Here is a 27,206-nt window from a genome sequence, read left to right on the forward strand (position 1 = left end):
GTATTATGTATATTTCATGTAACTATATCATTTTTAAAATACAAACCAAAAATACGAGGAATAATTATGTTTTCCATGTATTCTACAACATATTTATTAATCCGTAGTATCTAACTAGCGTGACGTCATAAATCTCGCTCCGAGGCTGTTCTATTATAGACGCCATTGGTCTGATATTTAGAAATGTCAAAAGCTAATGACATTTTACTTTTGACAATTATGTCATTTCGTGCTGATTTTTGCACGGAGAGGAAAAATTGTCACTTGTTTTATTATTTTCCTTTTCTATTTCACGAAAGTAAAAAGAGTTACCTATCTGATTCGTCCAGGCCAAAGTCCAGGCACTCAATTTAATGAATATCAGTAACTTTTTTGATAGAGGGATTTCATATTTGCCATGTTGGTAAAAAATAACGGTCAAAATTCAAAGTTATTCATTTTATAGACTATATATTATATTGTAAATTGGACCTACAAATATACAGGCTGGTCCGAACTGTATTCCGGAAACTTTGGCAGCATATTCTGCAGATAAAATAAGGCAAAAAATTTCGTATAAATGTATGTCCTAAAATGCTTAGTTTCGGAGATACAGGGTGTAGAAGTTTCATTTTTATTTCGTGATGTCAATATGACTCCTATTTGTAAGGGCGCCACCTACGTGTGTTTTAACTGTTTAGAGGAGAAATAACTTTTCGTCCGTACCTGTATAATACTACCGAGTGAAAAAATATACATTTCCGTGATTTTCTACGTAAAAAATGTCTGTAAAAATCGCTACGAGCAACCGTTCTCAAGGTTATTTAGAATGGAAATAGTACATGTCATTATTGACAAAAAATAAATACGGTTGAGTAGATAGTTATTTGCCTGAAATAATAAATTTGGGAAATTTTTATTTTTTTAAATTAATCATAAATTTTTCTGGGAAAAAATGATGATAACACTGTTTCTGTTGAATTTTTGGCACAAAAACATTTCACATTTATGATTTCAGTCTAATAACTATATAGTCAACATGTTTAATTTATGTAAATGATGACAGGTAATGATAATTTCGATTCCAAATATCTCGAGAACCATTACTCATAGCGATTTTTACCTAGAGACCTTATTTAAGTAAAAAAACGTCGTAAATGTATATTTTTTCACTCAGTAGTTTTATACACGTACGGACGAAAAGTTGTTACTCTCCAAACCAGTTAAAAAATATGTAGGTGACGCTCTTTACAAGTAGGAGTCATATTGACATCAAAATCAAATTTCTCATGTCAAATATCTTCCAGACACCAATTTTCATCCAAATATTGACGTTACTTTAGAAATTATTTGGAAAAAATCGAAATAAAAATAAAAATTCTACGCCCTGTATCTCCGAAACTAAGCATTTTAGGACATACATTTATACGAAGTTTTTTGCTTAATTTTATCTGCAGAATTTGCTGCCAAAGTTTCCGGAATACAGTTCGGACCACCCTGTATATATTTACGATACGAAGCTTTTTTTGGAATATTGAATAACTCTGTATAACCATAATATTTCTTTTTATAAAAAAATAATTAAATCTGATATATAAAATGTTTGTGTCACAGTTTTCAATGGTTCAACGGCTTGACCAGTTTTGATGGAATTTTTTATACATCTAAGTGATAAGGGTGTGTTTTTTGGACAATTTTTTTTTATTTTCTTATGATGTGGCATTAAAAAATACGTACAACCCTAAATGTTCACCCTTCTACCATCAACCCCTATTTTTTAATAGCGATATTAGTAATTCAAAAATTTTTAACGTTTTTTGTTTTGTCGTTTGCCGTGTCAGCTAGTAAATATATAATTTTAACTAACTGATCTAATTTAGAGAGAAAACATGAGTTTTTGGAAAAGAAATAAAATTTTCCATTAGAATAGGGGTGTTCGCGCAGCTGAATTTCCCGAATACGGTGAAAAGGGAATAGAAAATCACTCTAACAAGTTTAATGGGCATTCAGTCAGTTTCACCCCTCGAAACTTGTTGCTTCGAAACAGCGGGCTGGGCGATCTACCCAATTAACTTATCTAGTTTTCCGCAAAAAAAAACAAAACTTGATTTTCCGCGACTTAAAGTTGTACGATATAATTGATTTAAAAACGTAATTTTTTAATTTTTGCCGTTAATTAAATTATTTCCTTAAATTAAATTGTGTTTGTAATTTTTTTAATCAAATGGAACAATATTAAAAGTCATTGGAAAAGGTAAGAAACATAATTTTATAAAGATTTTTGGATTATTTATTTATTTTTGTTTTTTATTTGCTTTTGAAAAATGTAGTCTCCTATAAATTGTCTTAATAATAAAGAAAATAGATTTAAAAAAAAATAATAAATTTAAAAATTCAGGGTATGATTTAAAAATTAGTATATTGTTTTATTAGTAGTAAAAATAAAATAAAAAAACTTTTCGTGGCGAGACTGTGCCTTTACTCCGAATAGAACATGCTATTTTTCTTTCAAACGCCACAAAGAATTTTTTAAACAATTTCAAACGTTCCAAATAATATAAAAAGATTTAAAAGTCATACCTTGTATGTAATTATATATCGAGAAACTATGGTTACGCTCGTTGAATTTGGCACTTTATGTCAGTTTAATAATAAATTATTCTCAAAGTTTTATGCTCAGGCGTAAAAGTGTTGACTTTTATGCCTAGGCGTTAAAATGACTTTTTTATATTGTCAATCACGTTGCAAAAATTAATACTTTTTTGACGTTTGAAAAAAAATATATTTTTCTCTGTATACAGTATGTCCCCAGATTGTGTTTACAAGACGCACACAAAACTTTGTTCTTATTAACATTTTGAGAAAAATGCATTCTTCACAAACATGTTTGCTTGTTCTAAAATGGTTGGGAATGAAATAAAAACTGTATTACTACAGAAACGCGTTTTGATTTTCAGGAAAAATTCAAAAATATTTTCATTTTTTTAATTTTTTAATTCTCTATAAAACGATATAGAAATTTGGAAAAGTGTAAACGGGATTAACCACTTTAAAACAAGCAAAGTTTTTTTATTAAAAATGTATTTCTCTCAAAATGTCAATAACAAAAAAGTATTTTCTCTTGTAAAGACAATCCGGGGACATACTGTATATGAAAATAGTCTCCAAAAAAGTAATAATATAAGGGGGTTACATTTAAAACAAGTTACTCTACTACTTTTCAAATGAAGTAGTAACACTGTAGTTTGAAAAATAGTTTACGTTGATTAAGCAGGTACATTTTAAATATGAATGTTCAGAAGAAAAATACTGTGTATAATATTGTAGAGGAAACATAGACAGGTACACATAACGTGCTTCATTGTTTCGTCATCTTCCATACAGAGTCTGCATTCGGCATCTTCCACCAGTTCCATTCTCTGTAGGTGTGATCTCAGCCGGCAGTGGCTCGTGTATACTGCAGTAAGCGTACGCGCTCCGTTCCTACCAGTCTTTAGGAGGTCATCTGTTCTTCGTTTGGATGGCCCCGCTAGGATTGTCTTGGCATGTTCCATTCCGGGACTGTCATACCAACCCCGAAACGTCGCACCCCTAACCCATTCACAGAGCCTGTCTCTTGCGAGATTTTTTGGTACGCTAAGTGTCGGTTCTGGGCCCAGGAATGGCGAGCCTGCACCAGTTTTGGCGAGGGAATCAGCACATTCATTTCCCTCTAGGCCGACATGTCCCGGTATCCATATTAGCGACACTTTGTTTCCATCTCCTGATATTGAGCAGTTTCTTACAATGAAGAATCGTCCTGGACGTGCTTTTCGTTGCCTCAAGTGCTTTCAACGCGGCTTGGCTATCCGAAAATATGCTTATTGTTTTCGCGGTGTATTGCTGTTCTACCAGCAGTTGCACACAGGTTTCAATCGCATATAGCTCAGCTTGGAAAATTGTGGTGTGTTTATCAAGACTGTGGTAGATCTCAGTCTTTGGACTGCTGCAGTAAATTCCTGCGCCAGATCCTTTATCACAACCAAACCAAACACATTTCCGCAAGTAATAAGTCGTTTCTCGGCTTACCCCATTCGTCCCTATTCGGAAACAGGACGTTGTAGGTGCGCGTCAAGAGTTGGATTGGTGGTGTGAGATCCGAGACCATTCCCAGAATCTCATCCGTTTGTAGTTCGTCTACTAGTCAGTTTTGTATGAACATGATTAGAAACCTATATGTAGCTCATCTCGCCTCTCTCTCCAAAATAATTTGAAGAGGAGGTAAGTCGAGTAGGGTTTCCATAGCTTTTGACGTCGTAGAATGAAAGGCACCAGTCACCGCTAAGCATGCCTGTCGTTGTAATTTTGACAGTTTATTCTTTGCCGTTGTTTGGTTGGCTTTCTGCCACCAGGCAACTGCGCCATATGTGATAATAAGTCTGATGGCTGTCACGTATAGCCAGTACATATTTTTGGGGTTTAATCCCCAGTTTCTACCACAAATTCGGCAGCATACCCATAGAGCATAGCAAGCCTTTTTTGATATTTTTTCCAGATGGGAGTTCCAGTTAAGTTTTTTGTCCAGGTCTAATCCTAGTACTTAACTTCCTCCGCAAACGGAATTGTCTCACCAAGAAGAGTGGGCGGTTTTAGTTTGTCTGTTTTCCTTCTTCTGGTGAATGGTATGATCACGGTTTTCTGTGGGTTTACACTTAATTGTTCCAGTGTGCACCAGCCGTGAATTGCATCTAAGACTTCCTGTATTTTTGAGGAGATGCCCTCCTCTTTGTGTCCTTTTACTAGGATTACCAGGTCGTCCGCGTATGCCTGTGCTTCAGCCTCGTATACATCGATGATTGCCATCAGGTCATCCGCTAACAGGGTCCACAGAAGAGGAGAGACAACTCCTCCTTGCGGGCATCCCCTACCCGGAACAAACCTGACGGACTCACCGCTGAGCGAGGTCGTTGCCATTCAGTTATGGTTGCTTCGACTCCTCGGGCTTTTACAGCGCCTAGGAGCGATTGAGGGGTAACATTGTTAAATGCTCCCTCCATGTCTAAGAATATCCCTACCGCAATCTCCTTGCGATCAAAGGTGCTCTTAATTTCCCCCACCAAATTGTAGAGGGCCAGTTCTGTTGATTTCCCCTGCTGATAGGCATATTGCCGGACATTCAGGGGATTAGACGTAAGGATCCTTCCCCTAATATACCCATCCAATACCTTCTCTAGGGTCTTTAGCAGAAATGATGTAAGGCTTATTGGTCGATATGAGCCAGGTTGTAGGTTTTGTTTCCCCACCTTCGGTATGTATACTACCTTTGCTCTCGTCCAATCCGCTGGCATGTGTGACCATGCCAGACTTGCCCTAAATATCCTTACTAAGCGAGGGACGATAATGCCCTCAGCCTTCTGCAATAAGGCCGAGCGCTGCGATATCTGGCTGCGATACCTCATAGACGTACGTTTTAATGGGGTTTGATATTTTTCGAGTCAAGAGTAAACTACCCTTAGGACAGTATTTATTTCAAATCTGATAAATTATATTGAATCCTCCTTTTACCTAAGATACTTAAGTTCTAATTTTGATAAATATTGATATAGGGTGTGTCATTAAAATAAGATATGTTTTTTTTATAATTTTTTTTAAGTACCGACGACGCCACTGGATAAACAACTCGTTTATTATCAATAACCAATTATAACCAATTATCAATTAATAATCGTTTTTTTATGGTGGTTTGGTCGAAGATGTTGACTTTTAGTTCATTATAGTTTTATAAATCTTTGTTTAGAGCATATTTTTCACAGTTAATAGTGATTGTTTTAAATATCTAACTATTTGGATTTTTTTAAATATTCCTCAATAAAACGAATAAAAATCATATTTCAGGTTCCATTGAAAACTGGGTTTTTAAATTATTTTGTAACTCATTTTACTCATTTGTATTAGCAAACTTAAAAAACAATTTTTTAAAGTAAACAAAATAAATTGAAAATATTTGTTTTTTTTGTATCGTATCTTAATTATTATGGAAGCTATCTGAAAACTTAAATCGATTATTAATTGATAATTGGTTATTCATAATAAACCTGTAGTTTATCCAGTGGCGTCGTAAGTACTTAAGAAAATAATAATATAAATAAAAATGTCTTATTTTAATGACGCACCCTGTATCAATATTTATCAAAATTAGAACTTAAGTATCTTAGGTAAGGAGGATTCAATATAATTTATCAGATTTGAAATAAATACTGTCCTAAGGGCAGTTTACTCTTGACTCGAAAAATATCAAACCCCATTAAAACGTACGTCTATGAGGTATCGCATTTCTTACCCTGGGCAAAATGTACGTCTTATAGCCATACAGCCTCCTGCCAAAAATGAAAAAGATCGCTCAACAAACAACCAAGATATTGGCTTGTATTCATCTTAAGTGGGACACTCTGTATAAATGCGTAAACATGGAATTGAAGTCGACAAACAAAATCTCAATTTATTTCAAACCCTGTTTTGATAGACACTAAGAGGGACAAAAAGATATGCTAAGAGAAAGGTGGTGTAAACAAAATTATCATAAAGTATAGGTCTGTCGCAAATTTAAAGAAAAAACTGTAAGCAGTGTACAGGATGCTTCCTTGATCAGAGCTGAAATAATTCAGTTTAAAACAGTCTCTAGAATGAAAACGATCTCAATCCTAAGTCAATTTCAACAGAAAGTTTAAATGGCCTTCGACCTAAATCGTTTTCTTTTTAATCAAGTCATTTGCGTAAAAACTTAAATCAATATTATGTAATTTAATTCGTTTTTATGACTTAAGTCTATATTTTTGAGCAAAATAAAATACTAATACACCACAATACACCAAAGGTTCGGACCTCCAACTGTAATCTATATTTTTGATTTAAATCATTATGATTTAAATCAAAACAACAAACAACCATTATCGGATTGTTTTTACATAAATTACAGGATGTTCAAAATTCTACGCCAAACTTTCTAAAATATAAAATAATTCTTCTTTGTTTTTTTTTAAATGGAACACCCTGTATATTATTTTTATATCAGATGGAGAATTAAAAATTAAAAATTTTTGTAATTAAAGTATTTCAAAATTTTTAATGATTTCTCAGATACACGCAGTATTATTTCATATAGCTCTCACAACGGTAAAATAGAAACGGTAACAGAGAAAAATCATTGGGTGGCTTTGATAAAAATTTACTGTGAAAAATGCCATACATATAAAACCGCGATTATCTGCAAAACCAAAAATGATGAAAGACTCTAATTACAAAAATTGTTCATTTTTGAATTCCCTAGCTATTGAAAAAATACTATACAGGGTAACAACATTAAAGAAAACGAAGAAAAATTATTTTATATTTTAGAAAGTTTGGCGTAGAATTTTGAACATCCTGTATGATTTATGATTACCATATTTATAGCAAAGTAAGTACAGAACATCTAAAGTAAATATCTAATATACAGCTTTGATTACAGGACACCGTTCTTGTATTTTTAATATTTTTTTTAATAAAGGCTAAAAAATATATATTTTTGATTAATTTATTAATATCTCTGAAACTATCGAAATATGTTTACTCATATCTTACGATTATGTAAAGTGATCTGAAAGGAAGCCAAAAATACAATAATATACAGGGTGTTCCGTTTAAAAAAAAATTCCGATCCACTCACACTTTTTTTAGCCACCCTATAGAAGTTAAAATATTTTCCTGAAATCCATCCTAGAATATACTTTAGGTTTGCACTTAAACAAAATTCACAAGTTTTTTATTCCAGGAGCTACAGATGCCCGACGCACTATTACCGGACCCTGTACAGGGTGGCTCGAATTCGACGGATCGGTTAAATGGAGGCAAAGTTGCGCAATTTGATGCTCAATAAAATGCCGTATTGCATTTTTATTTTTTTTGCATAAAATATTCTGGTGATGGAATTTTCTGTACGAAACGTCGGCAAATATCAAAGTCACTATATATAGTGTTTTAAGAGTGATGAAAGGATTTAATTTTATTTATTAAGTTATTTTAACAAATAAAGCCAGGAAACAATAGAAAACAAAATTGAAAATTCCGTTTTTTTTTCGAATATATTCGGAAGTATTCGGAATTTTTCAAAATGCAATACGGCATTTTATTGGGCATCAAATTGCGCAAGTTTGCCTCCATTTAACCGAACCTGTATCTCTTACGGTTTCCAAAATCCCAATGATGAGCGTCGAATTCGAGCCACCCTGTACTTTACATTAATAAAATAGCCGTGCATCAAAATTAGCTCTTATTTTTCAAATTAATTTGAACATATTTCCGCTAAAACAGGAATCGTCAGATTAATCGAAAAAGTCTTGATTAAATCTGTTCAGAATCCAATAAAGCACTAATTATCTAATTATAATTATGAGAGTGGACTGTATATTGAAAACGAAATAAATTGAGCTCCTCCATTTCCTACGCGTCGACATTTTTTTTTATTTGCGAGCTTCAATTTTATTCGCTAATCCCCCAAATCCCTACATATTTTTCTCATATTACACGCCTCCGCCACGAATAATAGTTAATCAATTTACTCCAGTAACGATACACAAAAAATTAGTTTCGTGTTTTTTTTCTAATTCTTTTAATGAATATTTCATTCATGTACAAAAAAGCACATATGAAGCGGGTAATTTTCGGCGAAAATTGCCCTCTATAATGCAGAATGTCTAAGTGACAATGACACATTTGTTACTTAGAGGTAAATTATTTTTAATACCTAAGGGGCCGGAAAATGAAATAGCAAAAGCGGTTCCACCGTTTCCACGGCAATTTCAAATAAAATAGTTCCAGCCTCGGGCGCTAGGTGGTAGTGCAATTAATTTTTAGGTTAAGAAATTGCTACTAGTTATTGCCAGATGGCGTTCAATCAGATTTTTTCTTTGAATAAGAAGACTAAGGAAGGAGCATAATGCTATCCATGTATTTATGCATGGTGGGCGGAAAAAGCACTCTAGGGTGGGGATCCTTGACAGTTCTGTTTGACGATTCATTTGACACATTTGAATTTGATTTGAAATTTTGTGGATTTGTCAGTCTTTACGGAGCTTATTTTATGTTCTTTATTATTTATTCTACTACTGATAGGTGTATAAAGGTAGTAAATCTAGATGGAAATTGTGGCAGAACTTAAATTAACAGTGACACTATCGCGATTTATCGAAAAATACTCTAAAATAGTTGGTTGTGTAGCGTGCGGTAGATCTCGGCAAAAATTGAGTGAAATAATGGAATAACTTTTCGCTAGTGACTATATAATATACATACGTCTAGTAAACCGATCATTTATCAAATTCACTTAAATTAACTAAATTATATATTTTTCTTGCATTTTAGCTTTTATTTATTACTTGTCAAAGAGTAGATGTCAAAGAATTTAGATACGTTAATTTGACTTACCTGCTTCAGTAGCGTATCGGATGTTTGTGTTAATAAATACTTATTATAACTTATCTGTTTTTATTAGAATTATATATTTTTATAACAATTTTAATAACTACCAACATTTATTCACAACGTAAAATAAAACAACAAATTATTGAGTCTCCCCCACGTATACCCTACATCATAGTTTTACATTTTTTAAATAAAATTAGAACGACACTGATAAACCGGAATTTAAGTCGGCCATATTTGAGGCCCATCGCGGTGTATCTAAGATTTTTGATATGCTCCTTCCTTAGTCTTCTTATTCAAAGGATTTTTTTTGTAGTTTCCATAGTTTCCAACGGCCATTGTCATACTATTGTCAAATTCTCAAAAAATATTGTCGTTGTCATAGCGCCAATCATCAAAAATGGTTATCAAAACGTTTTTCAAACTATAATTTGTTATATGTGTTTTTATTAGACAATTCCTTTTGTTTGTGGCCCTAAAAATATAATGTAAGTCTTTTATTTTTGTCATCATTTAAGTACCTATTTATATTTACTTCATTTACAAAACTTTGGGCGTATTACGTTGGTTTTGTTTTATTATAATAAACGATGTTTAAATATTTGACTTATAAATAAAAACTTTAAATAATAAATATTATTTACACATGTTTGGGTTTAATTTTATTTAATAATTGTATAAATTATACTGTTAAATCCTATTTTTTACACATCACAACGATACTTGTTATTAGTATTGTTGAATTTGTGTAAAAAATAAGATTTAATGATCAATTTTAATTATTTTAGAGCAAAATTCAATAAATACGCTCATTTAAAAAGCCCGCGCTTCGATCCATTTGAAACAAGCCCTACTCAATAGATGGCGCCACTTCTGTAGGACCATTTTTCAGTATGGCAGAGTCCATTCTTTTTCTAGCTAGGTATATTCTTTGACTTAAGTATTCTAAAAATGTCTCGATTTGGAAACGATTCTTTAAGTGCAATTGAAGAAAAAGTTGCCGAAAGTACGCCGAAAAACACTATAATTAATTACCAGTATACCTATATGGAAACAGTTTATAGACTTTATAAAAGATAGAAACTACATTTGGATGCGAATAGTTTATAATCATCTGCTGATGATGCAAATCAGACATCCAGTGTAAAAGTAAAAGTGTTTTGGTGTATTGTGAGTGTAATTTTATTTTACTGGCCAATATTTTGACCGATTGGGCATTTAATATGAAAAGGAAAAACGGCCAAGACTATAAGGATTTTCCCGAAGTCAATTAAACCTTACCTTCAACTCGATGATGAACATCATGCAAATTTGGTAGAAAAAATGAGAGACAATGCTACAAGTTCTAATAATAATACTAATGTTTTTTTTTGTACCTACTATAGGTTCTTTTAATTTCAATTCAAAAATTCAGCATCTTCAAGTACCGCAACGGAATCTAAACTTAATAATTTTTATAACTGTGTTTTTCAATGCAATTCTTCATGTAATTTTTAATTTCTAATATTATAAGTTCTGTTTCATTTTATTGCCTCATTTTTAAATAGATTTTTTTAATATGTTCAAATAAATGTTTTTAAAAAATCTATGTATTTTCACTTGTATTTTCATGTTTTTTATTTGGGAAATATTCTACCGAATTACACTCGTGCATCAAAATTAACCTGATAATTTTGATGCACTTGGGTAATTACTTCCGAATATAAACTTTTGATGTATACAGGGTGGCGCACCTCATTCGCCTCGGTTGATTATACGAAAACGGAAAGATGTAGAAACAAAATATTCTATGGGTATATGTGGGGAGGCAATGTGGCACAATTTAAAATTATTTTGAAATATACAGGGTGTTTCAGAACTAAAATCCGTACCAAAGTTATATTTTTTTCTTATGGAACACCGGGTATTTCATTTCATTTATTATTTGGATTCTTGGGCCCAAAAAAAGGCATTTGTTATAAGATTGGTTAAATATCTTTAAAATCTTTGGTTTTTGAGATATTTAAAGATATTTTTAATTTGCATGATACTATAGAATAGATTATGAACACCCTGTACATTACTTTTCAGAATTAATTCTTGTGCTGAGTTTAAAGGTAGAGAAATGAACTTTACAAAAAAATGTTATTATTTCCTTAAATTTATACAGGTGTATCAAAAACTGCTGGTCTATTTTACATATTTATTTTACATAAAAACTTTGTTGCAAACAAATGCTCTTTCAAATTCTATTAGGGTTTCCTATACCTATCTAGCTCACATTTTGAATAAGGAATAATTTTTCAATAAAATGGCAACCAAGAGGGCTAGTGTCGTCATGACAAGTTTCTAGTGACAGTTAGTAATTATTTTGAAAGTCGACATTAGTTTATGGACATTATTATTTATAATTTATAACAGTTTACTTAAATGTACCTACAATAGTTTAATAAGTATGTATTCATTATTTTATCAAAAAAAGTAGTATCTGCTGGCGGAACGAATGCATATGTTACTAGTGATTTTATTTTGCGAGGAAAATTGCTTCTTGGCCTCAAGGGCTTATGTTCAAAGGTATTCAAATAGGAATCTTCCTGATAAGCGTTCCTTTGAAAAACTACTTGTCCCAGTTCGCAGAGCTGGTAGTGTGGTTTGTAAAAAATATATTAGGCAGAAAGCTGTCGTTGGAAGTGAAGAAAATAAATTTGTGGTAATTGGCTCTTTTATAGAAAATCCAAATATCTACAAGTCAAGTTATGTATCCAGCCTTCATTGTTCAATAATGCTGATGCAAGATACCCTTCAATTATAAATAGCGAAGACGGACTTCAAACGACGGATTGATCTATCGACAGCAGTGCAGAACGAATCTCTGCCCGTCACCATATCAATTTTTTCTATTGTTAATTAAATAAGTTAAAAGTAAAATATAAACTAAAAAGTAGTAAATAAATCTTTGGTTTTCTGAGTTAGAATTATTTTTTAAAAATCAATTTTTAATATTGGAAAACATAAAGGTCATCGTAAAATAAACCAAAGTACAATATTGCAGATTTGTAGATTGTAGGAAGATATAGAAAGCCCTGAGAAATTTCTTCGAGTGTTTATACCGGGTCCAGACCAAGCAGACAAGGAACATTCATGTTTTACGACAAAATTGCGACAAATCCAATACATATCTGCGACATTTTTGTCTCATTTTTGTTTTGTTTCAAAATTCGGAGACTTTTCAATGTATCGTCTCGAGTCGGTAAAGATCAAAGTGTCTATGTTTTGTCCGTATATTTTGCGACAAGTTGTCGGCGCAGTGTGAATGGCGTGTGCTGCAATCAGTAGGAGACCAGTGAAATCACACATGGTTAATAAAACTCATTCGCAACAACTAAACTTTTGACTTTGTTGTATTTTTGTCCTTGCGGTGTGGACAATTTGTCTCAAGTTTGTCTTGTCAGAATTCCCAATTTTTTGTCGCAAGTTTGTCTTGTTTTCGCCTCAAAAGCGTGTTTACTTTTTGTCGCCTTGGTCTAGACCCGGCGTAAAGTATAAAAAGTGAGTTTACGAATCTAAGTTGATAAATTTATATATTTTTTTAGTTTGCTAAAAAATTCATGAAAATACGGCTAAAACACTTTAAACTTGACGAAAAAAATTTCCGTTGCGTTTTTTTGCACCTGAGTGTATAACGAAAAGCATCTATAGTCTGTGAAATGAATAACTTTGAATTTGACAGTTCCCGCGGGCTTTTCTAGTGTTAATTTTATTAGGTTAGCAACTTGCGGCCATGCTGACGCAATGCCGTCTCTAATAGAACAGCCTCGGAGCGAGATTTATGACGTCACGCTAGTTAGATACTACGAATTAATAAATATGTTGAGAATACATGGAAAATATAATTATTCCTTGTATTTTTGGTTACATTGATTATGGCTGAAATCGTACTCCATAGTCAATGTAGATAGTTTTAGTGTGAAGAATAATAATTTTAAAAAATATGTGCTCATCTTTTGACAAGTTTATATTAATTTATTAATTGCAGTAAACATTATGTGGTATTAGGTTAGGTTGTGAATATTTCATATGACACAACACTGATGAAGGCTATAATGTTAGCGGAAACGTTTTTTTTAAACCAAAAAAATAATGAAAACTTAATTAGCGTTTCTCCCTAACATAAATCCCAAAAAAATCAAAAATTTTAGAATAATTTTACATATAAAATGACAGCGATCTTTATTTCATAGCCATCGCTGACGCCTTTTTTTATGATATTGTATTATTTGAAAATATAATTTTTCGAACATTAATACTTGCAAAATATACATATAAATTTTGTGAATGCAAATAATAATACATCACTATTAGTAGATATTGAATGTTTTTTGTTAAATTAGATCGTATATATATTGTATTTATCAACTGTATATTATGTATATTTCATGTAAACTATATCATTTTTAAAATACAAACCAAAAATACGAGGAATAATTATATTTTCCATGTATTCTACAACATATTTATTAATCCGTAGTATCTAACTAGCGTGACGTCATAAATCTCGCTCCGAGGCTGTTCTATTAGAGACGGCATTGGTCTGATATTTAGAAATGTCGAAAGCTGATGACATTTTACTTTTGACAATTATTACATTTTGTGTTGATTTTTGCAAGAAAAGGAAGAACTGTCACTTGTTTTATTATTTTCCTTTTCTATTTCACAAAGATAAAAAGAGTTACCTATCTGATTCGTTCAGGCACTCAATTTAAAGAATATCAGTAACTTTTTTGACAGGGGGATTTTATATTTGCAATGTTGGTAAAAAATAACGGTCAAAATTCAAAGTTATTCATTTTATAGACTATATCATAGTTCTTATTAACATCCTGTTGTTAAAATAATGACACTTCGCTTAAAAAAAATAAAACAAAATTTTTCTTTTCAGAAAAATGGATTATCTTCCATTTGATTTAAATGAATCGTCTCTGAAGTAGTCGGACAACCGTTTAATTTGAGAGGGTGTAAAGAGATTAAGAAAAAAATCAACTAAAAATGGGTATCATTTATCTGCCATCAAATTCAACGGCATCGCATCGCTTGCATTTCGATGGCCAGGCGCTGGACATGTACGATTTGGCGCTGAACATGTCATGGAACGACAGCAACGATTATCAGTTCTGCCACCCGTTTCATTCCTATTTACAATTTTTTACAATATTTTACACGCCGATCATAGTCGCAATTGGTTTAATAGGAAATCTACTTTCTTTTTTTGTGCTGTTGACTACGCATTTAAAGTTGAGGAGTTCTAGCTACTATCTGGCAGCTCTTGCGGTAAGTATACGTAATTTTAGCCAATATCTGTAGGCTTGGTGCATTCTCGGCCGGTGCTGCCCTAATACACGGGTTTAAATAGCGAGTATACGAAATAGTATATTAGATACCGAGGAGGGAAGTGTTCCATTATTGTCGAGAGATTAACTAAATCTCGAGACAATAATGAAAACTTTCCTCCGAGGTTTGTATAATATTTTATTTACAACCACATTAATCATTAATTGAAAAATAGGGACAGTATTTTATTTTGAAAAAAAAAAAATGGGAAAATTTGTCGTTTTCTGTTTTGGCATTTCCATATCTATAGTTACCGGTACCAATGGTGGTTATGGCGCAAACCACAAACGTTCAACAGCAAAACAAACAACTAAGTGACAGTTTTGAATTTCTCCTTCTCTTTTTCGAAGTTATATAACATAGAAAGCCAGAATCATAGATAAAAGACTTATACTATTAAATAGATAGGCAACTTATAATACATTTCAATTTTATTATACAAGGGTGCCTCAGGTAGATGGAGGAAGAAATACTATTGGAAGAGAGGGGTGCGGGGAAGGGGGGGTTGTTTTAGTTAATTTAAAATAAATTTAGACATACATGTAAGAACACTTTGTGTGCTTTTAATTAGGTCGAACATATTATAAACGATAAATCAACTGAATTAAAAGCATACAAAGTGTTCTTATATGTCGGATATTAATTAAAAAATATATTAAAAATACTAGAAATAGTATATATTAAGTTGTTACAGTTATAATTTAATCTTTGGCGGTTTTCAGCAAATAGCAGGCAGTTTTACATAATTTTCCTCCCTTTGAAGTGAATTGGAAACGGCTAGGTATATAATTTTGGTGTAGGCAAGATTCCCAGTTTGTTTCTGTTTGGGACCTGAAATAATAAAAACAAATTAAATCAGATGTAATCATCTGCTGATCATGCTAATATAAAACGCGCGTCCTTAATTCCTTACATGCACCGTAAAAAAATTTAAATAACTGCTCTGCAAGTAGCATTTATTAGCAGTACTAATTTAAAAAATCTATAACTGTAAGTAGATATGTTTAATTTACTTACCATTGTATCCTTCGGAAACCAGGAGTACAACAATTAAACTCCATGATAAAAAATAATTAAAAGTTATTACAAAACACAAATTGTCCCACCATTTTTAAAAAACATTGTCTAAAACAGAATACTGGCAAAAAATCTGAAGGAATTTAATTTTACAATAATTCGACAAATCAAACGAAATCAAACCGTAAAATCACAACAAAAGCGTCTCTGAGTGACAGTTAAAAATCAAATTTTATTATTGTCAGATATTGACATTTGCATTGTTAATATTGACAGTTTTAATATTTTGCGCCTCTGCATCTTGGAGGAAAAACTATTTTTAATGAACTGTCATTTCCATTTAAGTTTCCCAGCCATGGCCAGAATGTTGTCGGAAAGTTCTGATAATGAAGACTACTTTAATATTGGTATTGGTACTCCACCAGAACTTACAGAAGCTACAAAAAGAGCAGAAGCCAGTTTACTTCCAGAGAAAAGTAGGAGGCGATATGGAATAGCATTGAAAGTATACGAAAAATGGTGTGTCGAAAGAAATGCTAAGAATATTGCTTCGGAGACAGTCTTGATGGCATATTTTAGCGACATAGCAAGGCAGAAAAAGCTATCTACTGTTTTGGCTACGTTCAGCATGATACGGACAATGCAAGAATTAAAGGAAAAGACTGGCATATCAAAATATCACAAACTCGTCGCTTTTTTAAAACGCCAGAATGTAGATTTTAAGCCAAAGAAGTCGAGCATTTTTACCAGTGGTGGAGTAAAAACGATATCAAAATGTGTCAAAAAAGTTTTTGGAGGTATCACTACATGATATCTATACAGGATTATCAGTTAGGGCTTTGTGCATGTGAAATGACTAATTACGACCTTTTTGGAGAGGTCAGAAATTTTTTATCCAGGAAAATGTCAAAAATCTGTCAAAAATGTATAACCATGTTTTTTTACCTTTCCTACGCGATAACTTCTAAACTACTCAACTTATTCACATACTCTTTTTTTTAATCGATTGAGAGCACATAGGCGGTGATAGCTGAAGTAATTAAAGTTCCATAGTGAGTGTATTTTTTTTTGAAAAAAGGATTAAACTTCAAACATTAATTTTATTGTATCATGATGCTCGGTAAGCGAGAAACTTTTTTATTTGAAGGAATTTTTACATGGTATCTGCGTATGAAATAAAGTAAATTATCCTAAATTAAATTAACAGGCCGCGCGCGAGAACGCTCGGACCTCGCCGCCCCAAGACTGATTTTATTTGGCGGCACGGCGCGGCGGACGCGATGTTTTCCGTAGGCATATTTCTGATTATATGCATTGTACCTGCAGTTTGAAATTTAGTAAATTCTGTACGTTATAAATTATTTAGTTATGGACTCTTTAATTTGCAAAAAAACTATAAACAAAATTATATTTTTTTTTAAATCCTACTATACGAGACCTAATCATAAATGCTGCGGAAAAAAGCAAGATGATGGCTATGTGAATATTAAATTAAAAGATGATATTATCATCTTTTTGGCTTAATATTATAATATTAATTAATAATTATTAATATATTATATTAACATTCATTGATATCATTAATTAATAAAATTGATATGTTCGCTAAAAATCCATGGTCAGTATTTCTTTTGCCAATAGGGCTGAATAATTTCTCATAAACAAAAATACCTAATATCAGTTATTCTTATTTACCGTAAATCTTTTAATGCGTGAGACATAAAAAAAGTACATCAAAAAATGATTGAATTATTTAATAAAAAAAATTTAGTAAATTAGTAAATTCTGTACTGTACATTTCTATTATTATTTATTAAAGTTTATTTTTATTACGGTGGACTCTGACGACTCGTTTACTTCGTGTACTTGTACAAATATTTGTTATTTGGATATAGTTGCCATGTGGTGTGAGTGGTTTCTTTGCGCAAATATTTGTCACTAGCCGCGTAGCGTGAGAAGCTTGTTGCAAAATATGTTGTTTACAAAGATAGTATACTTGCCAAGTACACAAATATTGGCGTACTTGCCAAGTACACGCGTCGACAGAATTCAGAATCCGAAATACCACAACGTTTGTTTATATAATCCCAAACTAAATTAACGACATTTTTAATTAAGAAAGCATACTATACATTGGATAAATTTTTCACTCACTTAGATAAGCATTTTGTGTTATAGATAGCATTTAAAGCATATAATATGACAAGTACTTTAATTTCTTTAATATGCGTTTTAATTCAAAGTATATTTATTTTTAGTAAATATATATTTATTTAATATTATTATAAGTAGTAATATTTATTTAATAAAATGCGATATACATACATATGTATTATCTTTTTATTCAATTGTAGTCATATTAGTCTAATGTAAGTATTATTGGTTTTTAGGCTTAAGTTAATTTAATTTTACCAATGTTCCATGCTTATTAGGCTTTGTAACAATACTTTGTTATAGTTAGAATTTTTTTTTAGAATTTAGAATGAGTGGGAGGGGGGTTAATCACTGCGACCTTACAGATCCATTGGGTCCCCCTTTCTTGAGTCATAACTCATCATACAGTCCCAGGGCTTTGACAAAAGCCAGTATCTGGGACGGTTTTATAGAGGGTAGTTCTCCATCTCCAATCTCAGTCGTACCAAAATACTGGTGTTTCCCCATCTTCCCCACAGAATCTGCATTCGCCGTTTCTTCTTAGTTTCAATCTACTGAGGTGTTCATTGAGGAGGCAGTGTCTTGTTAAAAACCCCGTGACAATCCGAAGATTGTTCTTACTTAAACCCAGGAAGATCTGTGATTTTTCGTGATCATAAGCCCTCAGAAACTTCTTTGTTATAGTTAGAGATCAAATAAATATTATTATAGCACTAGTTAATTAAAAAAAGTATACCATTAATATTGCAAATTATATTTTATCCTCTCATAGTATATCGTCCCATTGCTGCCAAAAGTCACTAACTTACTTTTTATTACTTCCGAGAAAAATGCGTCTAAAGATGAATTGTATTGCATAAAGATATTATAGTTAGTAACTATTCGGTATTAAAATAAAACATAAATGGCCAGAAATCGTAGTTAATGACTTTTGCAATCGATTCTCCGCTTCAAAAAATAGTTAGTGATTGAATTTGGTTGTTCGGAAAAATGTTAGTTAGTGACTTTTGGCAGCAATGGGACGATATAACGTCAATTTAATTTTTTGATTATGTAATAGGCACTTTGTTTCCTCACTTGTTTCGTCGAACTGCTTAAATCCATTTTTGCTTTTGATCAAATCGGTGCAAGAAATTATGAAGCTATAAAATGTTGTTTCGGCAGAGTTGAATTATCCGGGAAAGTTGAGTTATTCAATGTTATTGCACCCAACAACGCCCTAGTTACGCTCTCCTTTACACATTAACATTTTTTTGGGGAATTTTATTAACATTTGAAATTGTCACAACACAACAAGACGCCTAGTTCGAATTCTTTTTCACTTATTTTTTACTACCCGAAACAGCGTTCCATCACACAAACCTCGTACCTACCTGAGTGTTTTATTGTCTCAATAACTGCACTAGCAAAAAACTAAAATACTTAAATATTATGACAAAACCTCGATTTCAATATTATTTTAATGCGATCGACATGACATAACGGCGGCGTGAACTATACGTTGATCATTTCTGATTTCTGCCATAGAAAGCGCTGCGGTCGGATTTTTTTGAAATCAACTGAAATGTAAGTATATTGCCTTAATAATCTTTGCTTTCAAAATACGTGTTATTTATTCATGTTATAGAAATGTATACTCTGGCATACTTAAAGCCCATCTTTACATGATATTTAATTCCATACAAGGTGACCCCGTGTTATCTTATATATCCCAGTTGTTATTTGATATATCTTTTTATTCGAATAATAATCGATATTTTAAAAATATTTTAATAATTAAGTATATGAGATATTTAAAATTCTCATACGGAAACTATAACTTAAAATAACTCTGAAAGACCCACACATAGACATTTTGATCTGCTGTGGCAAAGACGCAGATAACAATGAAGCTGTTAGTCCAGTAATTGTAAACTCCAAATTACTTCTAGAAGAAGTAAACGGCAAACATTACTGCCTGAGATTTTTCAAGTAAATTGGCTTCATTGTTAGCGTGTTAATAGATTGACGTTATTTATTACACAACTGGAAGTACGGTTAAATTTCCTTTAAGTCTCAAAAGTCAGCAAACAGAATTACATCAAAGCATAGCAATTACTATCAATTTAAACTTTTCAGTTAACAGCTCGTGAATTGACAATTGTTAAATTGAACTAAAAAGGAATTTTATTTTTGATAGACGATATCCATAAGACGCCAGATCATCATATTTTCAAAGAGTAGAGAATATTATAGAGTATATTCTTTACTCTTTGATATCATGTTATTCATATGTCAATATAATCAGTTTCAAAATCAAAGATACCGTATGATCGAAAAAAAATGGCGTCCAGTTGGCTTAGAAATGACGATCGATGACATTTCCCATATAATTTTACATATAAAATGACAGCGATCTTCATTTCATAGCCATCGTTGACGCCGTTTTTATTCAATCATACTGTATAACCCAATTTATACTTTTTACACATCAATGTTTCATATTGAAATATCTCACTTAAACACTCCCACCTTAGTAAAACAAAATTAACGCCAAAGTAAAATTCATATTTTAGAAAAGATTTAGTTTTTTAATTATTCTTATCTGTGCGTTTAGCAGCGACATTGTCTGAAGTTAGAACAGAGAGAAAAATTACTCTGAATATAAACAGTATTTACATTTCTAGAGTTTTCCATTAGGAGTTATATTTACCCACAAAGTAATATCTAGTAATAACTATTGTTTACTTTTCTAAGAAATGGCAGTGCTAAAAGGTTACAACAAATTTTCTTCCTGGAATACTTTCAACTAGTGTAAATATATGTATGCTTGAATCTATTTTTGCTTTTGATTAAATCGGTGGGAAGCTGTGAAGCATAAATTGTTGTTTCGAGAGAGTTGAATATCCGGGAAAGTTGAGTTATTAAATGTTATTGCACGCAACAAACACCTAATTACACGCTCTTTTACGTGTTAACATTTTTGGGCAGTTTTATTAAAACTTGACATTGTCACAACACAACACGGCGCCTAGTTCGAATTCTTGTTCGCCACAGAATAACTACAGAACGATCAGTCAATGTAATAAAAAAGCGAACAAAATTTTTGCTGCCATCTATAGCGGGCCGAGTGCGGCTCAGGGCTTCAAGGTCAAAATAATTATTTATTAAATAAAAAAGTCGTGTCGGCAGCACGACTCGAACCGGCTACCTTCGTGTTGCTAGACGAGAGCCTTATCCCCTACACCACCAGATATCTTGACGAGAATTATATCTTTGTGGTAATAAATTATGAATTCAGCCTGCTACAATGGATATGTAAAATTTATCCTAGAGGCTGCTTATACTTTGAAAATTCATCTCGTTGCAGTTCATCACAGTTGTATAATTCAAGAAGCACTAAGAAATATGGCTACCTTTGAATAATATAATATGAAAAAGTTGGAATACAAAAAGCACGAGAAATACATTTTGTATTAAAAACAAAATAAAGGCAGCTTAAATATAGTTTGAAGCATAAATATAGGAGTATTTGAAGTACTGTGTGGACGGAAGAGGGAAATCAATCGCAAAATTCATAAAATGAATTTAAACACCGAGCCAATCGTAACGTTTGAAGCAACCATACATACACGACGAACTGTTCTGCAACCATATATACACGACGTAAATTAGCACCATCTATAGTGGGCCGAATCGTCAATTTGTAATTTAATGCTCCATAAGAGTGACTGGGCCCTGATTGTTCGCTTATTTTTTACTACCCGAAACAGCGTTATGGTACGTATACATCGGCGCGCGCACTGATTCCCATTTATTGGTACCTTTGAATAAGAAGACTAAGGAAGGAGCATAATGCTATCCATGTATTCATGCATGGTGGGCGGAAAAGCCACCATAAAAGCTCTCTAGGGTGGGGATCCTTGACAGTTCTGTTTGACGATTCATTTGACACATTTGAATGTGATTTGAAATTTTGTGGATTTGTCAGTCTTTACGGAGCTTATTTTATGTTATTTATTATTTATTCTACTACTGATTTTTAGAATTTAGAATTTAGAATGAGTGGGAGGGGGGTTAATCACTTCGACCTTACAGATCCATTGTGTCCCCCTTTCTTGAATCATAACTCATCATACAGTCCCAGGGCTTTGACAAAAGCCAGTATCTGGGACGGTTTTATAGAGGGTAGTTCTCCATCTCCAATATCAGTCGTACCAAAATTCATGGCACGAATGGTTGTCGTCTCGGCACTCAGTGATGAGGTGTACTCACCATCTTCCCCCACAGAATCTGCATTCGCCGTTTCTTCTTAGTTTCAATCTACTGAGGTGTTCATTGAGGAGACAGTGTCCTGTTAAAAACCCCGTGACAATCCGAAGATTGTTCTTACTCAGACCCAGGAAGATCTGTGATTTTTCTTGATCATAAGCCCTCAGAAACTTCTTCGAGTGTCTTAGACCATTGCAAGATTTCCATTCCAGGTTGCGGATGGAATCTTCCAAGTTCTTGAGTTCCGCCTTGAGTTGGTTACCACTTGGATTCTACTACTGATAGTTGTATAAACGTAGTAAATCTAGATGGAAATTGTGGCAGAACTTAAATTAACAGTGACACTATCGCGATTTATCGAAAAAGACTCTAAAATAGTTGGTTGTGTAGCGTGCGCTAGATCTCGGCAAAAATTGAGTGAAATAATGGAACAACTTTTCGCTAGTAAGTGACTATATAATATACATACGTGTAACAATTTTAATAACTACCAACATTTATTCACAACGTAAAATAAAACAACAAATTATTGAGTCTACCCCACGTCTACCCTACATCATAGTTTTACATTTTTTAAATACAATTAGAACGACACTGATAAACCGGAATTTAAGTCGGCCATATTTGAGGCCCATCGCGGTGTACCTAAGATTTTTGATATGCTCCTTCCTTAGTCTTCTTATTCAAAGATTGGTACGAGTTGTGTCTAGCCCTAGCAGGCAACTGTTAAGCCCGACCAATCACGTTAGAGTTTTTGACAAACACAAATGAATTAACACACTCCAAATAACCACGCTAACCAACCTGATTGGTCAAGCTTAATAGTTGACTGCTAGGACTAGACACTTCTATTGGTACGTGTTTTCAAGTTGCGCGCGCAAATAGCTAGCGGCGAACCATCTCAAGTCAGTTTTTCGGCCCTCCGCTTCGTTTGTTCGTTTTGTTGTTTAATTGGGACGGCCGGTGAAGACACCGCGCGCATTTATCAGTGACTATGTGTATTTTCTTTGAATAAATTCCCTTTTTTGTGTTTTTCTTTGAATATTGTTTATTAATGGAGTGTTTAAAGAGTCGCACTACTCATGATTAAAATTGCTAGTTCTTCTCGGACGATAGAGACATGATTAACGACTAGACGAATGTTCGCGGGATTTCGATGGATCGAGGGATGTTCGTTAAAACAATAAAAGTAACGCGCGGACAACGCTCGGCGCGCGCGCTGCACGTTCGCGGCGCAGCGCACCTATGTATACGTACCATTACATCCAAAGACATTTAAATGGGTATAGTAAACGCCACGAATGTTTGGGAGTGATTCATCGGTCGCTACCATGTGAACTAATCTGTTCAAGGTCACATAAAACTTAATTCCAGGGCCGTGGTGTTTCAAGTCATATAATAATCAATATATAATCTGTTGTAATTTGTTGATTTAACTGTCAAAGTCTTGTCAAAACATATATTTGGTTATAAATATAAACTGGAATGCCCCATTGGCCGCACTGCAACCACACCAATGGACTGACGCACAAAAACGAATCAATCAAAGAAACGCGATATAGTATCGTCTTTGTCAATCGCGCTAACATTTTAGAATAAGTAGGAGGAGCGCAGGCAGATGATTAAACCGGGCCTTTAAAAACCTACATCTGCGGTAAAAATTTACGTTTTTAATGTAAAAATGAGAGCGCGCGTGTCGATTCTAACTTCATCAAGCGATGAATCACTCCCAAACATTCGTGGCGTTTACTTTAGACAGAACACTCCATTCATAAAACTCAATTTTTTAGAAGCATACATGGTTTGACACTTTTATGATTGTTAAAAAGAGATGGGTACATAAATATGACAACACGGTTGAGTTTCGTCTATCTTTCTATCATTTAGCTCTGTCAGTGGCGTGACGGCGGCATGATGTTTCTTTTATCAAAAATTTATAATTTTATCAAAAATTTATGATTTTATCAAAAATTGATTGGGATTACCTCAAACCAATTTTCCATTATAACTAGTTTTGCCAGAGGTCTAACTGAGGGTAACTCTAATTTCACAATCGAAAGCGCCAACAAATAAGCAAACATACGTCTTTTCGTAATAATCTACTTATAAATAAAAGTATCTAGATACGCTACTGTAAGCATTGCTAAAGGTAAAAAAAACGTAGTCACGCTTATCGTCAAAATATCAATTCCCGTGTTAGAATAGTCCACCTTTTTACAAACTATGCACTGGCGAACCATCGTAGATAGTTAAAAACTACTTTAAATAGTTTTTTTGCAATAAACACTAATAATTATTAGAAAGTTGATCAAAAGCTACAAAAACTTTCAACTACCGCAGAAAACACACAACCGCGCGCTGTCAAATATAAATTGAATGAAAACGTCAAAATGTCAGCGTAATTCCTACAGATTTCGACAATTTCGTAGTAAAGATGAATTCGCAGCAATGCCGCTAGTTGTCATTGTAATTTCCCTAATATAATTTAATTAGAAATCTAAAAATAATTTCAAAGGTATAATCCTGGCACAATCTATGTATATTAATTAAAATTTATACCTATACAAATATTTAGTTTAACGTTTCTTTGGGTACCCAAAAAACATTAATAACAATAATAACGTTTGGAACTCGAACCGTATTCTATCACATACCGCGTAAATCTGTCATCATCGATTTTTGCGGAACACGGTTCATGATCGCGATAAAATGTAAACTGTTTTATCTCCCTTTCTTTAGATGTCTTTGGTTACATCACACAAACCTCGTACCTGAGTGTTTAATAGTCTCAATAACTGCACTAGCAAAAAACGAAAATACTTAAATATTATGATAAAGCCACGAGTTCAATATTATTTTAATGCAATCAACATGAACTGTAAAAGGACTGCGCGAAATACTTTAGTCGGATACTTTTCATTTTTGCCGTTTAGAGCGCTGCAGTCGGAATTTTTAAAATCCACTTAAATGCACCAAGTCAATAGACAAATATTTGTGAACAATGATTCGGTTTATTCAAATTATTGTAAACTTACTATTACTTCATTACTATTTTGACTACTGTAGTAACCCATCTAACTAAAGGTGCATTCAGGCTGAGAGCGTCGAGCGTCGCGTCGCGTTTGCATCGCGTCCGCGTGTCGAAATGGAATCAATTCACTTAACTTAAATTAGACCGTTCAGGCAGACAGCATCGCGTTTGGCGTTGCGCTAGCGTCCGCTGAGCGTCGGGGTTCGAGTTCAATGGGGCGGACGCGACGCAAACGCGGCGCAACGCTCGACGCTCTCAGCCTGAATGTACCTTAATATTGATAAATACATTTATTAATTTAATATTAACCAATTTTGTTTTGTTTTGTTTTTGTACTTACAGATATCCGATTTTGGCTTCCTGGTAACAGTTCTGATAACCTACTGCACCTACAACGAAATTTTCGAGCTGTTCGACAGAAAAGAATTTTGTAAGCTTTACGTTTACCTGAGTTCAGTGTGCGCGTTTCTCAGCGTATGGTTGACAGTTGCTTTCACGACTGAGAGGTTTATAGCTGTGCGCTACCCCTTACGTAGGCAATACATATGTACGGTATCCAGAGCGAAAATGATAGTCGTTGGAATCATATGCTTTGGATTACTGTCACAAGTGCATCTGCTTTGGGTAGGTAAAACCATAAAATAATTAACTAGAAAGAAGTGTCAACTCTGTGTTAAATCGTGGAAACACGATACGCCACCGAAAGCCTTCGTTGTCGTCTGGAGAACTAATTTTCCAATTGACAGGTTGACATGATAAGGACATGATGGCTTAATTTTCATTTCCGTTTCCGGTTATTCAATGGCGGGCCCTCTTTCAGTTCAAATGTATTTTGTATTTTTTCTTTTCATAAATAAAACCAAAAAATAATTTATTCACATATATTTATTTGAAGTATGGAACAACGTGACTAAATAAACATAAAAATATAGAGGATTGTATTGTTTCAATACCAATTAGTTAATTATATGTACTTTTAACGTAAATTAGTTAAGGTATAAGCATGACTTACAGTAATTTGTAAATAAACACACGTATTCGCAGACTTCAAGGACAGAAAACGGACACAGGGACATGAAAACGGGAGCCTTATACAAAAACCTGAAAACAGAAAAACAAATTTTTTTATACTAAAATTAACAATCTAAAAATATCAATAGGTATAAAATATAAATATACTGTTTAAAAAAGCGTCCATTATTCCCAAAGAGACCTGGCTTATAAATCAAAAAGAAGCAAAAAGAGACTTTTAGTCGGATAACATAATCAGATTATCAGTCCGATTTATTGCATTATTGACAATAAATCGCACATATTGGAGATAAATGATGTTGGCTATAGTTAAAAATGATCTTACCTTGCTGTAAATTGTTTCCATTTTCAAAAAAATCGCCGATCAAAGAGATTATAACACCATTTTCTTGCATCTAAAAAATGTAAAAACAGTGTTTATTTACTACCTATTTTTCATATACATGGGACATACCTACTACGGCAGAAACGTCATTTTCTCCAGGATTCTTCATGTAATATATATTTTATATACTTTATTACCTTTATAATTATAAATTTCAGCCGAAATATTAAATTGAACTTCCAAAACGAAACTAAACGGAATGAATTAAAATGGCGTCGAATATTTTCGAATTTGTTCTAGAACAAATCTGAAGTTGTCTCTGAAACTGAAATCTGTCAATTCTAAACTGTGAAGTTAGACAATAGTTAGACAAAAACAATGCTGTCCTTGTCTAGGCGGCCATACCTGTCGTGAGGAGAATGACAAGAATGACACTAATGACTGTTTCCAATTTTCCTATTTCACTGTCACCCCCCTGGGTAAAACCCTAGATCATATATACTTACGTGGATAAGTAAATCACTATGGAAACTGTCGCTAACATATCAACGACTTCCATTTATCTTCTTTTTTTGTTGCACACGTGGTGCTTATATTCTATCTTTCCTTGTC

The 27,206-nt window shown here is 33.0% G+C and overlaps 2 protein-coding genes across 2 annotated transcripts in view; one reads left to right on the forward strand and one right to left on the reverse strand.

Annotated features, from left to right (window-relative positions):
* Window positions 1–27,206, forward strand: part of LOC115891266 (thyrotropin-releasing hormone receptor) — a 193,288-nt gene that overhangs the window by 161,677 nt on the left and 4,405 nt on the right. The window contains exons 2-3 of the mRNA XM_030911707.1: window positions 14,336–14,724; window positions 25,580–25,861. Coding sequence (XP_030767567.1) covers window positions 14,443–14,724; window positions 25,580–25,861 — 564 coding nt within the window. The 5' untranslated portion in view covers window positions 14,336–14,442. The remainder of the gene's footprint in view (window positions 1–14,335; window positions 14,725–25,579; window positions 25,862–27,206) is intronic.
* The window catches only part of LOC115891215 (dynein heavy chain 1, axonemal-like), a 72,923-nt gene that overhangs the window by 20,259 nt on the left and 25,458 nt on the right, over window positions 1–27,206 (reverse strand). The window lies entirely within an intron of this gene.

Source organism: Sitophilus oryzae, unplaced genomic scaffold (genome assembly GCF_002938485.1).
Source record: "Sitophilus oryzae breed Bouriz unplaced genomic scaffold, Soryzae_2.0 scaffold_980_pilon_pilon, whole genome shotgun sequence".
Taxonomy (NCBI): domain Eukaryota; kingdom Metazoa; phylum Arthropoda; class Insecta; order Coleoptera; family Curculionidae; genus Sitophilus; species Sitophilus oryzae.